Below are 13,153 nucleotides of genomic sequence, written 5' to 3'. Positions count from 1 at the left end.
GCCCTCTTTGCCAACTCATCCACCCTCTCATTCCCCTTCACCCCTACATGTGCTGGAACCCATTGAAATTTTACCTGACCTCCCTGATTTGCAATTCTTGTAACTAACTGAAGAACTTCATAAAGTACATCTTGCCGACTGTTTGTGTGAAAAGACCTTAAACTTGCTGGAACTGAGGATGAATCTGAGCATATCAATGCTTTGGCTTATCTGGCTTTCTGCACCCATTGCAACACAACCAACACCGCCAGCATCTCCACTGTAAACACCCCTAACTTATTAGATGTTCTTCTGCTGATTCCAATTTCTTTTGCTGGTATAACCAGCCCAAACCCTGTTCTCCTGAGGTGAAATGACCCTAACATTTACGAGAGGCGGGCTGCATTTTAAACACAAGAACCTAGCAAAAGCGATGCAGTAATTTCTAACTGCGAAGGAACGAAGTTGACGTCGCTGCCGACCGGGCCCGGGCCACGGCCTCAGGGCGGAACGTTTGCGCGGCGAGCCGGTTGCCGGAGGGAGCGTGTGGTGGGCGGGGCGGCCCGGGCGATGGAGGGTGGTGCTGACAGTCTGTGGGTTGCTGTGGACCCGGCGGCCACGGGCTGAGCTGAGCCGAGCCGAGCCGAGCTGAACGCGAGCACGGCCCAGAGATGCCGGCGCTGGTGGTGTTCGGGAGGCGCTGGTCCCTGGCCAGTGACGACCTGGTCTTTCCTGGGGCCTTTGAGCTGTTTCTCCGGCTTTTGTGGTAAGGAGAGCGGCCCCGTTCCATCCCCTAAACGCACACTCCCCTCTTCGCTCCCCGGTATTCCCTGTCTCTCTACCTCTCCCCGGTATTCCCTGTCTCTCTCTCTCTCTCCCCCCCTTCCGGTATTCCCTGTCTCTCTCTCTCCCCCTCCCGGTATTCCCTGTCTCTCTCTCTCCCCCTCCCGGTATTCCCTGTCTCTCTACCTCTCCCCGGTATTCCCTGTCTCTCTCTCTCTCTCCCCCCCTTCCGGTATTCCCTGTCTCTCTCTCTCCCCCTCCCGGTATTCCCTGTCTCTCTCTCTCTCTCACTCTCCCCCCCCCTTCTGGTATTCCCTGTCTCTCTCTCTCTCTCTCCCCCCCCCCTTCCGGCATTCCCTGTCTCTCTCTCCCCGGTATTCACTGTCTCTCTCTCTCCCCCTCCCTAGTATTCCCTGTCTCTCTCTCCCTCTCCCCGGTATTCCCTGTCTCTCTCCCCCTCCCCGGTATTCACTGTCTCTCTCCCCCTCCCCGGTGTTCCCTGTCTCTCTCCCACTCCCCGGTATTCCCTGTCTCCCTCTCCCTGGTATTCACTGTCTCTCTCTCCCCCTCCCCAGTATTCCCTGTCTCTCTCCCCCTCCTCGGTATTCCCTGTCTCCCCCTCCCCAGTATTCCCTGTCTCTCTCCTCCTCCCTGGTATTCCCTGTCTCTCTCCTCCTCCCTGGTATTCCCTTTCTCTCTCTCCCTCCCCGGTATTCCCTGTCTCTCTCTCCCCCTCCCGGTATTCCCTGTCTCCCTCTCCCCGGTATTCACTGCCTCTCTCTCTCTCTCTCTCTCCCCCTCCCCAGTATTCCCTGTCTCTCTCCTCCTCCCTGGTATTCCCTGTCTCTCTCCTCCTCCCTGGTATTCCCTGTCTCTCTCTCCCTCCCCGGTATTCCCTGTCTCTCTCTCTCCCTCCCCGGTATTCCCTGTCTCTCTCTCCCCCTCCCGGTATTCCCTGTCTCTCTCTCTCCCCCTCCCCAGTATTCCCTGTCTCTCTCTCCCCCTCCCCAGTATTCCCTGTCTCTCTCTCTCTCTCTCCCCCTCCCGGTATTCCCTGTCTCTCTCTCTCTCTCTCTCTCTTCCCCCTCCCGGTATTCCCTGTCTCTCTCTCCCCGGTATTCACTGTCTCTCTCTCTCTCTCTCTCCCTCCCCAGTATTCCCTGTCTCTCTCCCCCTCCTCGGTATTCCCTGTCTCTCTCTCCCTCCCCGGTATTCCCTGTCTCCCTCTCCCCGGTATTCACTGTTTCTCTCTCTCCCCTTCCCTAGTATTCCCTGTCTCTCTCTCCCTCTCCCCGGTATTCCCTGTCTCTCTCCCCCTCCCCAGTATTCACTGTCTCTCTCCCCCTCCCCGGTGTTCCCTGTCTCTCTCCCACTCCCCGGTATTCCCTGTCTCCCTCTCCCTGGTATTCACTGTCTCTCTCTCCCCCTCCCCAGTATTCCCTGTCTCTCTCCCCCTCCCCGGTATTCCCTGTCTCTCTCTCCCCCTCCCGGTATTCCCTGTCTCCCTCTCCCCGGTATTCAGTCTCTCTCTCTCCCCCTCCCCAGTATTCCCTGTCTCTCTCCTCCTCCCTGGTATTCCCTGTCTCTCTCCTCCTCCCTGGTATTCCCTTTCTCTCTCTCCCTCCCTGGTATTCCCTGTCTCTCTCTCCCCCTCCCGGTATTCCCTGTCTCCCTCTCCCCGGTATTCACTGCCTCTCTCTCTCTCTCTCTCTCCCCCTCCCCAGTATTCCCTGTCTCTCTCCTCCTCCCTGGTATTCCCTGTCTCTCTCCTCCTCCCTGGTATTCCCTTTCTCTCTCTCCCTCCCCGGTATTCCCTGTCTCTCTCTCCCCCTCCCGGTATTCCCTGTCTCCCTCTCCCTGGTATTCACTGCCTCTCTCTCTCTCTCTCTCCCCCTCCCCAGTATTCCCTGTCTCTCTCCTCCTCCCTGGTAGTCCCTGTCTCTCTCCTCCTCCCTGGTATTCCCTGTCTCTCTCTCCCTCCCCGGTATTCCCTGTCTCTCTCTCTCCCCCTCCCGGTATTCCCTGTCTCCCTCTCCCCGGTATTCACTGTCTCTCTCTCTCCCCCTCCCCAGTATTCCCTATCTCTCTCTCCCCCTCCTCGGTATTCCCTGTCTCTCTCTCCCCCTCCCGGTGTTCCCTGTCTCTCTCCCCCTCCCGGTATTCCCTGTCTCCCTCTCCCCGGTATTCACTGTCTCTCTCTCTCTCTCCCCCTCCCGGTATTCCCTGTCTCTCTCTCTCTCTCTCTCCCTCTCTCTCTCTCTCTCTCTCCCTGTCCCCAGTATTCCCTGTCTCTCTCTCCCCCTCCCTGGTATTCCCTGTCTCTCTCTCTCTCTATTCCCCCCCCCTCCCTGGTATTCGTTGTCTCCCCCCACCCAGTATTCCTTGTCTCTCCCTCCCCCCCCCACCCGGTATTCCCCCGTCTCTCCCTCCCCCCCACCCCGGTATTCCCCCCCTCACCGGTAGTCCCTGTCCCCCTCTTCCCCCTCCCCAGAATTCACTCTCTCCCCCCCCCGGTATTCCCTGCCCTTTTCTGCCCCCTTCCCTGGTGTTCCCTGTCTCTCTTCCCCCACCAGTACTCCCTGTCCCTCTTCCACCCCGCAGTGTTCCCTTTCCCCTCCCTCTCCTTCCCTTTCCCCTCCCTCTCCTTCCCCTGTGTTCCCTTTTTCCCCTTCCCTTCCTTTCCCACCCCCCCACATTTTTCCCCCTAACTCTCTCCCCACTGTTTTCTCTCTCCCCCAGTATTCCCCATCCTATCTCCGGGGTTTCCCCTCCTCTACCTCCTGGGCTAGTTGTGTGTAACCGTGCTTCATTAATGGAACAGGACTCCAACAGCCCTATTGCACAATGATAGTTTGCACAAATAGCAGTTTAGAAATTTCTTGCTCAATCACAGGTTCTGGAATTGTTCCTGCAGGTTTGAAAGTAGCAACGTAACTTCAGTTTGAGAAAGGAGGATGAGACAACAGGGAATTAAAGATCATTTAACTTGACAGCCAGCAAGACACTCAATCCTATTGATGTATTTTATTATTTTATATTGTAATTTTATTACTGAACAGTAACATAGTAGTTAAGGCCAATTTATGCTTCTGCGTCAAATCTACACCGTAGGTACCCTACGCTGTAGCCTGACGCGCACCTCCCCAAAAATGTAACTACGCGTCGCGGTGTCGCAGACCGCAACAACTGTGATTGGTCCACTTGGTAGCATCGCATTTCCTCCTACGCTGCAATAGCTTCCCATTGGGCGACTGACGGGCAGGGAAGGAACTCTGGCTGCAATGCTTTCCATAAAGCTTTACAGACCTCCGGAATTATGGAGGACCCTGTGCTTGACGCCAGTTTGTAGCTGGCTGCTACAGCCTGTTGACTTCCACCTGAAGCTAAAACTCGAATGGCGATTGCCAGTCTCTGAGTATACTGTGCATACACTGATGCGAAATAAATGGTTGGAGACGATGAACCAAATCGTCAAATCTACCTGACGACATCTGAAAATATTTGAAATGCATTTCCTCGTCCATGTCTCTCAGTGGCCGGACAAGCACAGAAAATTCACCCTCCTTCAGTTTCAGTCGCCGTTGTTTGAAGTTTGAGTTTCTTCGTGATGAGTTTCAACACGAAGAAACTCAACACAGTGGCATAGAAACCTCACCGCCAATTAGCGTTTTGGTGCTGAATTGCAGAGCGACGCAGACACACCAACGCACAAGTATAAATGCTCACAATGGCGTAGGCTACCACGCAGAAGTATAAATCAGCCTAGTGTTAGCAGGACGCCATTACAGCGTCAGTAATCTGGGTTCAATTCCCACCGCTGTCTGTAAGGAGTCCGTACACTCTCCCTGTGACTGCACGGGTTTCCTCCAGATGCTCCTGTCTCCTCCCACAGTCCAAGGACGAGCAGGTTAGTAGGTTAATTGGTCACATGGGTGTAAATGGGCGGCGCGGGCTTGTGGGGCCTGTTGCCATGCTGCATCACCAAATAAACACTATAGTTAGACCGGGCAGGACAAATCGATATTGGTGTTTTCAAGTGCAGTTCCATCAAGCATTCCATCAAACATTCTTGTCAAGGTTCAGAGGCTATGGAGTGCTGTGCTGGCTAGGGTCAGAGTCTTATGCTTTGGCTCTTAGTAGGGTCATCCATGCCAAAAAGGTCAAAGGGTAGAGGCCACAGTGGTCCGCCAGTCCTCCAGGTTCAGGGGCTCAGCTCAGGGCTAACAAGCCTGACTGGTAAAACAGAACTTTTACAGAAACGACAATGGAGTATCCTCTACATCTGAGTGTGATGTGTTATGTACCCTGGAATGGGTTAAAAGAACCAGCAGAAATGGAACACACCTGGAGTCTGTTTCTGCAATTTACTCACACTTTTTATTAGTAACTATGCAATACAGTAATATAAAACTAGATAAATCAAACAGGTTAGCAGAGTTTATGCATACTGTATACAGGGGTGGAAATACAAAACCCAAACTACTTCGAGCTTAGGCGGTAAGTGATACAGTCTTACGATGGTAGGTAAATGAAGTCAGTTCAGTTCATGATTTTGAGTTGAGTAGAGTTCAGGAGAGAGAGAGAGAGGTTTGTTGTCCACGTAAGCCAATGCCGTCGATTCTTCCCGTTGCCCTCCGAAACTTCCAAGTTAGCCAAACTTGACCAACTTAAAAACACCATCTTCAAGTGATAGTCTACCAACCCAGGCAAAGGTTAGACACACCGGTAGACTCCACAGGGTCACTCTGTCACGCACTAATAATCACAGATTGATCCCTCACAATCGATTCTCAGTCCCATACTCGTGGGCACCTGAAAGTGTAGTGGTAATTTCACCACACATTAGTGCGTCTGCGTGTCCTTGTATATTCAAAACAAGCTGCAGAGAAACCATAACATCGATTGTCCATCAAATCTCTCTTTCTCTCCTCATCGTCATCCTCCTCCTCTCCCCCCCCCAACAGTGTCCAAAAGTCATTCTCATTCTCCTGATGTTTTAAGGTGACAGTTCACAGAAAATATGAACCCTAGGGGTACATAACAGATGGTATTCCTGAATCTCCACCATGATTGACAGTAAACCAAGAGGAAGCCACTGACAAGATGAAGGAAGCCAGAGAGTGATGGATCTGTGGAATTCTTTGCCACAGGCAGCTGTGGAGGCCCTGCTTTTGTATATAATGGAAGGCAGAGCTTGATAGATTCTTGACTGGTCAGGGCATGAAAGGATATGGGGAGGAGGCAGGAGACTGGGGCTGAGAGGAAAATTGGATCAGCCATATTGAAATGGTGGAGCAGACTCAATGGGCAAATGGCCTAATTCTGCTCCTATATCTTATGGTCTTGTGGGACATTGCCAGACTTGGAGGGCCTTCATTGGTGCCCTGAACATTGGCGGCATAACGGGCAAAAGGAGAATGTGCGGTGGGTTGTGGAACGTGCAATGGGGGCCGATGAATTGCGGAATGCGCTTTGGGGCCCGGCGGGTTGCAGAACGCAAAGCGGGGCCCGGTGGATTGCAAAGCGGGGCCTGGCGGATTGCGGAGTGCGCATTGGGGGCCATTGATTGTGATATGTTTGAAATACGTTACCACTCAAGGATTTTGGATCTGGAGACGATATTGACTAGATAATTATTTTGACATCCAGAATAAGGCACAAATTTTGTGGTTATAGCCTTTGTTCAAAACTAAGAAATAAACAGTAACCCAATCACTCTACTGTGAGGCTTCTGTCAGTCGGGTCAACTGTGGATGTTGTACGCTAGCTGTCTGGATACACAAGCCTGGCCAGTACAATAGGAGAACAAGTTATTGTTCATGCAGCAAGCTCCCCTCTCCACGCAGTTGACAAATCCGAAGGAACAGCACAAACTGATACAGTTTGGCACCAGTGACATCAAAGGAGTTGCCAGTCAGTGTTCAACATAGGACTGCCTTAGGGACTCCAGCTCCGGAGTTTCTCTCGGGATTTACTCCCAAAGCCTTCCCCATGAGTGGGTGTAGCCGCAAGGCAGCGGAGATTTTCTTCTAGGTGAGCTGCCAACCACAAATGATGAGCCCTATCTGCCTGAAGTGACTAGTTTTGGGGCGCCAGTAACCCACCTTTGTCCTTTCTCCTGTCGGTAGAAACAACTCCGTTGGGCTTAGTAGCTAAGCCACACATGAAGGCCAGGAGCTGGACTTGGTTGTCAGAGGCTATTTGAGGCACACAACATTGAGAGCATTAATAGGCAGTGGAAGCTTGTCCCCAGTACCACCCACAGCTATGACAACCTTTTGCTACCTTAAATATACCCCCAGAGAAGGCATCCAGTCCTTGCACTTGGTGCTTTCGTCCAAATTACTGATACAGGCACTGATCACTGGAGCACATTATTCACAGATGATGCTGATGAAGTGGTAGTAAGCAGCGTGAAGTGAAGTGAAGTGAAGACAGATTGGCAGATAAGCAACGGTGTGGAAGATGGTATGTAATGTGCAGGGAAAAAATGAGATGGTCCGGTTTGGTAGGATAAACAAAAGGGCAGAACATTTTCCAAATGTCGATAGACCAACAATCCACGTGGTCATTGACCGAGGATAGTGGGCCCCTGGGGCTGCTGATCTCTCCAGGCTGGTGTGTCCTGGGGTTGGAGGTCAGAGGTTAACATCGAGACCTGAGGTTGAAGACCAAAATCAGTGAGTCTGGAGGTCGAGGCCTGATTTCTTTGAGTCTAGGCCAGGGACTGGAGGTTGCAGGTCCGATGTCTGAGAGTCTGGGGCCAAGGACTGGAGATTGGAGGCCCAGAGGCGACCTGTCCTGGGGTTGGGGGCCTGTCTGTGTGCGGGTAGGTGGGAGGGTGTGGGTGTGCGGGTGGGTGGGAGGGTGTGGGTGGGTGGGTAGGTGTGGATGTGCGGGTGGGTGGGAGGGTGTGGGTAGGTGGGAGCATGTGGGTGTGGGGGTAGGGGGGAGGGTGTGGGTCGGTGTGTGGGGGGGTGTGGGTGTGCGGGTGGGTGGGAGGGTGTGGGTAGGTGGGAGCATGTGGGTGTGTGGGTAGGTGGGAGGGTGTGGGTGGGTGTGCGGGTGGGTGGGAGGGTGTGGGTGGGTGTGTGGGGGGGTGTGGGTGTGCGGGTAGGTGGGAGGGTGTGGGGGGGTGTGGGTGTGCGGGTGGGTGGGAGGGTGTGGGTGTGCGGGTAGGTGGGGGGTGTGGGTGTGCGGGTGGGTGGGAGCATGTGGGTGCGCGGGTGGGTGGGAGCATGTGGGTGCGCGGGTAGGTGGGAGGGTGTGGGTGGTTGTGTGGGGGGGTGTGGGTGTACGGGTGTGTGGGGGGTGTGGGTGTGCGGGTGTGTGGGGAGGTGTGGGTGTGCGGGTGGGTGGGAGGGTGTGTGTGGGGGGGTGTGGGTGTGCGGGTGTGTGGGGGGGTGTGCGGGTAGGTGGGAGGGTGTGGGTGTGCGGGTGGGTGGGAGGGTGTGGGTAGGTGGGAGCATGTGGGTGTGTGGGTAGGTGGGAGGGTGTGGGTGGGTGTGCGGGTGGGTGGGAGGGTGTGGGTGGGTGTGCGGGTGGGTGGGAGGGTGTGGGTGGGTGTGGGTGTGCGGGTAGGTGGGAGGGTGTGGGTGGGTGTGTGGGGGGGTGTGGGTGTGCGGGTGGGTGGGAGCGTGTGGGTGTGCGGGTAGGTGGGAGGGTGTGGGGGGGTGTGGGTGTGGGGGGTGTGGGTGTGCGGGTGGGTGGGAGGGTGTGTGTGGGGGGTGTGGGTGTGCGGGTGGGTGGGAGGGTGTGTGTGGGGGGGTGTGGGTGTGTGGGGGGGTGTGCGGGTAGGTGGGAGGGTGTGGGTGTGCGGGTGGGTGGGAGGGTGTGGGTAGGTGGGAGGGTGTGGGTGGGTGTGCGGGTGGGTGGGTGTGTGGGGGGGTGTGGGTGTGCGGGTGTGTGGGGGGGTGTGCGGGTAGGTGGGAGGGTGTGGGTAGGTGGGAGCATGTGGGTGTGTGGGTAGGTGTGGGGGGGTGTGGGTGTGCGGGTGTGTGGGGGGGTGTGCGGGTAGGTGGGAGGGTGTGGGTGTGCGGGTGGGTGGGAGGGTGTGGGTAGGTGGGAGCATGTGGGTGTGTGGGTAGGTGGGAGCGTGTGGGTGGGAGGGTGTGGGTGTGGGGGTGGGTGGGAGGGTGTGGGTAGGTGGGAAGGTGTGGGTGTGCGGGTGGGTGGGAGGGTGTGGGTAGGTGGGAGCATGTGGGTGTGTGGGTAGGTGGGAGGGTGTGGGTGTGTGGGTGTGTGGGTGGGTGGGAGGGTGTGCGTGTGCGGGTGGGTGGGAGGGTGTGGGTAGGTGGGAGGGTGTGGGTGTGCGGGTGGGTGGGGGGGTGTGGGTGTGTGGGTGGGTGGGAGGGTGTGGGTAGGTGGGAGCATGTGGGTGTGTGGGTAGGTGGGAGGGTGTGGGTGTGTGGGTGGGTGGGAGGGTGTGGGTAGGTGGGAGCATGTGGGTGTGTGGGTAGGTGGGAGGGTGTGGGTGTGTGGGTAGGTGGGAGGGTGTGGGTGTGCGGGTGGGTGGGGGGGTGTGGGTGTGTGGGTGGGTGGGAGGGTGTGGGTAGGTGGGAGCATGTGGGTGTGTGGGTAGGTGGGAGGGTGTGGGTGTGTGGGTGGGTGGGAGGGTGGGAAAAGGGCTTGTTTGCTGCTGCTGTTTGTGTTGTTCTGCTGAACATGGTGGACATGCAGTGTTGACACCAGAATATGTGATGACATTTGTGGGCTGTTTGTTGGTTGTCAATGCAAATGATGCATTTCGAGTTTGTTTAATGTCATTTCCAGTACACAAGTGTAAAGGAGAACAAAATAATTGTTACTCCAGATCCGATGCAGCATGAAAAACCTCCACAAAAGATAAAGCATGCAACAATAAAAACGCACAGTAAATGTAAATATGTAAAGTAGCTTATGTACATAGATTGATTGTATGTCCATAAAGTGACGTTAGGCACAGGAGTGTCTGTACATAAGGTGACTGACAGGAAATGATAAAGTAGGGGTGGATGGGGGTGTGGAGGGGTGGGTTAGTGGGTGGAGGTGTTGATCAGCCTGACTGCTTGGGGAAGGTAACTGTTTTTGAGTTTGGGTGTCCAGTGTGGATGCGTTGTATCCTTCCTGATGAGAGTGGGACAAACAGATCCTCCATGTTACTGGCCTTTTCCCTGCACCTTTCTGTATAGATGTCCTTGATGGCGGGTAGGCTGGTGCCAGCGATGCATTGGGCAGGTTTGAGTACCCGTCTTAGAGCCCTCCTGCCTGCCGCAGTGCAGTTTCCGTACCAGCTTGTCAGGATGCTCTCTACTGCGCAGCTCTGGTAGGTCACAAGGAGTGAGGTGCATGGTCCAGCGGTATGTCACTCTTTGTTTTGATTCAAAGTATGTATGCAGTATACAACCCTGAGATTTGTCTTCCCACAGACAGCCGCGAAACCAAGAAACACCATGGGACCGAACTGTTCAAAGAAAAACATCAAACCCCCTACCAATGCACAAAAAAAACCCAAATTGTGCAAACGGCGGCAAAAAAATGAGCGGAAACACAGAATATAAATTACAAAATGAAAAGGCATATTCAGTTCAGCTCAGTGTTCTTTATCTGCAGGCTGCTCAGATTCAAACTTGTCTAAACTAGCAACAAATAAAGGAACGGCCAGAAGAACTGAAAACGCATCGTACATGAATTAGAGTCCTCAACCCACAAGCTGATTGCACTCAACCTTACTCTGGCACCATCCTCTTGACAGCATTGGGGCAGTGGGGGAGAGAGATACATGGGATAAATAAATCTGAATGAATCTTCTTGCTCTGTGACTCTCTGAATTTAAACATTAATGCAATAATCAGAGCAAATTCAGTGATTTTGTTTTTAGTTGGTCACCAGTTTCCATCTTGGTTGAGATAATTTTATTTTTTGTTGCTGGTTTCATGCATTTATTTCTTTTGGCAGGTATAAATCTGGTCCTATGACACTAAGAATCTTCCTGCTGTGCTGGAAAGCAGGCTAACGTTATTTTGGTTTTACAGGTGGATTGGGATCCTGGTTTTGTACTTGACCTACAGAGGCCAGCTTAATTGTAAGCATGGAAGAATTCTGCCAAGCTACCTCCTGGTGCTGCTTGTCCTTTTGGCTGCAATCATAATCATCTTACTTGTAATTGTGTGCACGAGCATGCGAGGTGAGTATTGTTCCTGTTTACCATGCTACAGTTCAGAAAATTTGTGGATGACACCAAGATTGAGGGTGTAGTGGACAGCGAGGAACGCTATCAAAGCTTGCCGCAGGATCTGTTTCAGCTACCAATGGCAGATGGAATTTGATGCAGACAACTGTGAGTTGTTGCACTTTGGGTAGGACCACCCAGGATAGGTCTTACATGGTGAGTGGTCGGCCACTGAGGAGTGTGGTAGAACAGAGGGAACTGGGAATACAGATCTATAATTCCTTGAAAGGGTTGCAAAGAGAGCTTTTGGCACATTGGCCTACATTATATAACGTATTGAGTACAGGAGTTTGGTTTTATGTTGAAATTGTACGTATGAGCCCCTTGGTATGAACATAGAATTCTCCAACTTCCAGAGTCTCCAGCCCCTTGGTATGAACATAGAATTCTCCAACTTCCGGAGTCTCCAGCCCCTTGGTATGAACATAGAATTCTCCAACTTCCGGAGTCTCCAGCCCCTTGGTATGAACATAGAATTCTCCAACTTCCGAGTCTCCAGCCCCTTGGTATGAACATAGAATTCTCCAACTTCCGAGTCTCCAGCCCCTTGGTATGAACATAGAATTTTCTAACTTCCGAGTCTCCAGCCCCTTGGTATGAACATAGCATTCTCCAACTTCTGAGTCTCCAGCCCCTTGGTATGAACATAGAATTCCCCAACTTCCGGTAATTCCCTCCCCCTCCCTTCCTCTATCCCTATGTCACTCTGTCCCCTCCCCCAGCTGCCCATCACCTCCCTCATGGTTTTGCCTCCTTCTACTACCCATTGTGTTTTCCCCTATTCCTTCTTCACCTTTCCTGCCTATCACCTCCCTGCTTCCCCTCCCCCACCCCTTTATCTTTTCCCTTACTAGTTTTTCACCTGGAACCTACCAGCCTTCTCCTTCCCACCCTCCCTCCACCTTCTTTATAGGACCTCTGCCCCTTCCCTCTACAGTCCTGACGAAGGGTTCCGGCCTGAAACGTCGACTGATCTTTTCCACGGATGCTGCCCAACCTACTGAGTTCCTCCGGCGTGTTGTGAGTGTACGTATGAGATGTTGCTGAGGCCTAATTTGGAGTATTGTGTGCCGCTCTGGTCACCTACCTACAGGAAAGATGTCAATAAGATTGAAAGAGTACAGAGAATATTTACAAGGATGTTGCTGGGACTTGGGGACCTGAGTTTTAGGGAAAGATTGAATAGGTTAGGACTTTATTACCCTGGAGTGCAGGAGAATGAGGGGAGACTTGACAGAGGTATACAAAATTATGAGGGGTATAGATAGGGTAAATGCAAGAAGGCTTTTTCCACTGAAGCTGGGTGAGATTAAGACTAGAGGTTATGTCCTAAGGATAAAAGGTAGAATATTTAAGTGTAACATGAGGGGGAACGTCTTCACTCAGAGGGTTGTGAGAGAGTGGAATGAACTGCCAGCGGAAGTGGTGGATTTGGGTTTGATTGCGATGTTTAAGGAAAATTTAGATAAGTCTGTAGATGTGGAGAGCTGTGGTCCAAGTGCAGGTCGATAAGACGAGGCAGAGTAACAGTTCAGCATGACTGGAGGGCCTGTTTCTGTGCCATGGTGCTCTGGCTCCATGACTGTAAAATGTCTAGCTTTAATTTTTGGATGATGGATTTTGCTGTGAGTTATTCTGCATGTAAACACGTAAATAGAAGTGGGATCAGGCAACGAATCCTTGGAACACACATCAAAGTTGCTGGTGAACGCAGCAGGCCAGGTAGCATCTCTAGGAAGAGGTGCAGTCGATGTTTCAGGCCGAGACCCTTCGTCAGGTCTCTGCATTTCCAGCATCTGCAGAATTCCTGTTGTTTAACGAATCCTTGGATCCTGTTATGAAATTTGGGAACATGAAAGCTGGCACTGTGTCTCAGCCGGACTCCCTGCCTAATTCCCCGATGTCTCCAAACTTTATTCTTCTTTTGCTGCCTTTCAACTCACTAGTGAGCATAGGCCATCAACAACCAAGTGCCCAAAAATTCTCAGCCTGGGTATACGCAGTGAGTATATTGTGAGTAACTCTCAGTGAGTATATTGTAGTCTGTAAGGGTGGAGAAATTCAAAGGTTCGTTCACTTCCGTCTTCTTGTGTCCTCCATCTTGAATAGAGGACAGTGCGCTGAATGTGGAGCTGGTGGCTGTGAGAGGTGAGCCCAATCCATGTTCGAAATGGCAGCATT

The 13,153-nt window shown here is 52.9% G+C and overlaps 1 protein-coding gene across 1 annotated transcript in view; it reads left to right on the top strand.

Moving 5' to 3' along the window:
* Positions 1-413: 413 nt before the first annotated feature.
* daglb (diacylglycerol lipase, beta) overlaps positions 414-13,153 on the top strand; it is a 65,046-nt gene continuing 52,306 nt past the window's right edge. Inside the window, exons 1-2 of the mRNA XM_063059394.1 lie at positions 414-745; positions 10,776-10,927. Of these exons, the coding sequence (XP_062915464.1) occupies positions 651-745; positions 10,776-10,927 (247 nt within the window). The 5' untranslated portion in view covers positions 414-650. The remainder of the gene's footprint in view (positions 746-10,775; positions 10,928-13,153) is intronic.

Source organism: Mobula hypostoma, chromosome 9 (assembly GCF_963921235.1).
Source record: "Mobula hypostoma chromosome 9, sMobHyp1.1, whole genome shotgun sequence".
NCBI lineage: Eukaryota > Metazoa > Chordata > Chondrichthyes > Myliobatiformes > Myliobatidae > Mobula > Mobula hypostoma.
This window is presented reverse-complemented; position numbering and strand designations above follow the sequence as displayed.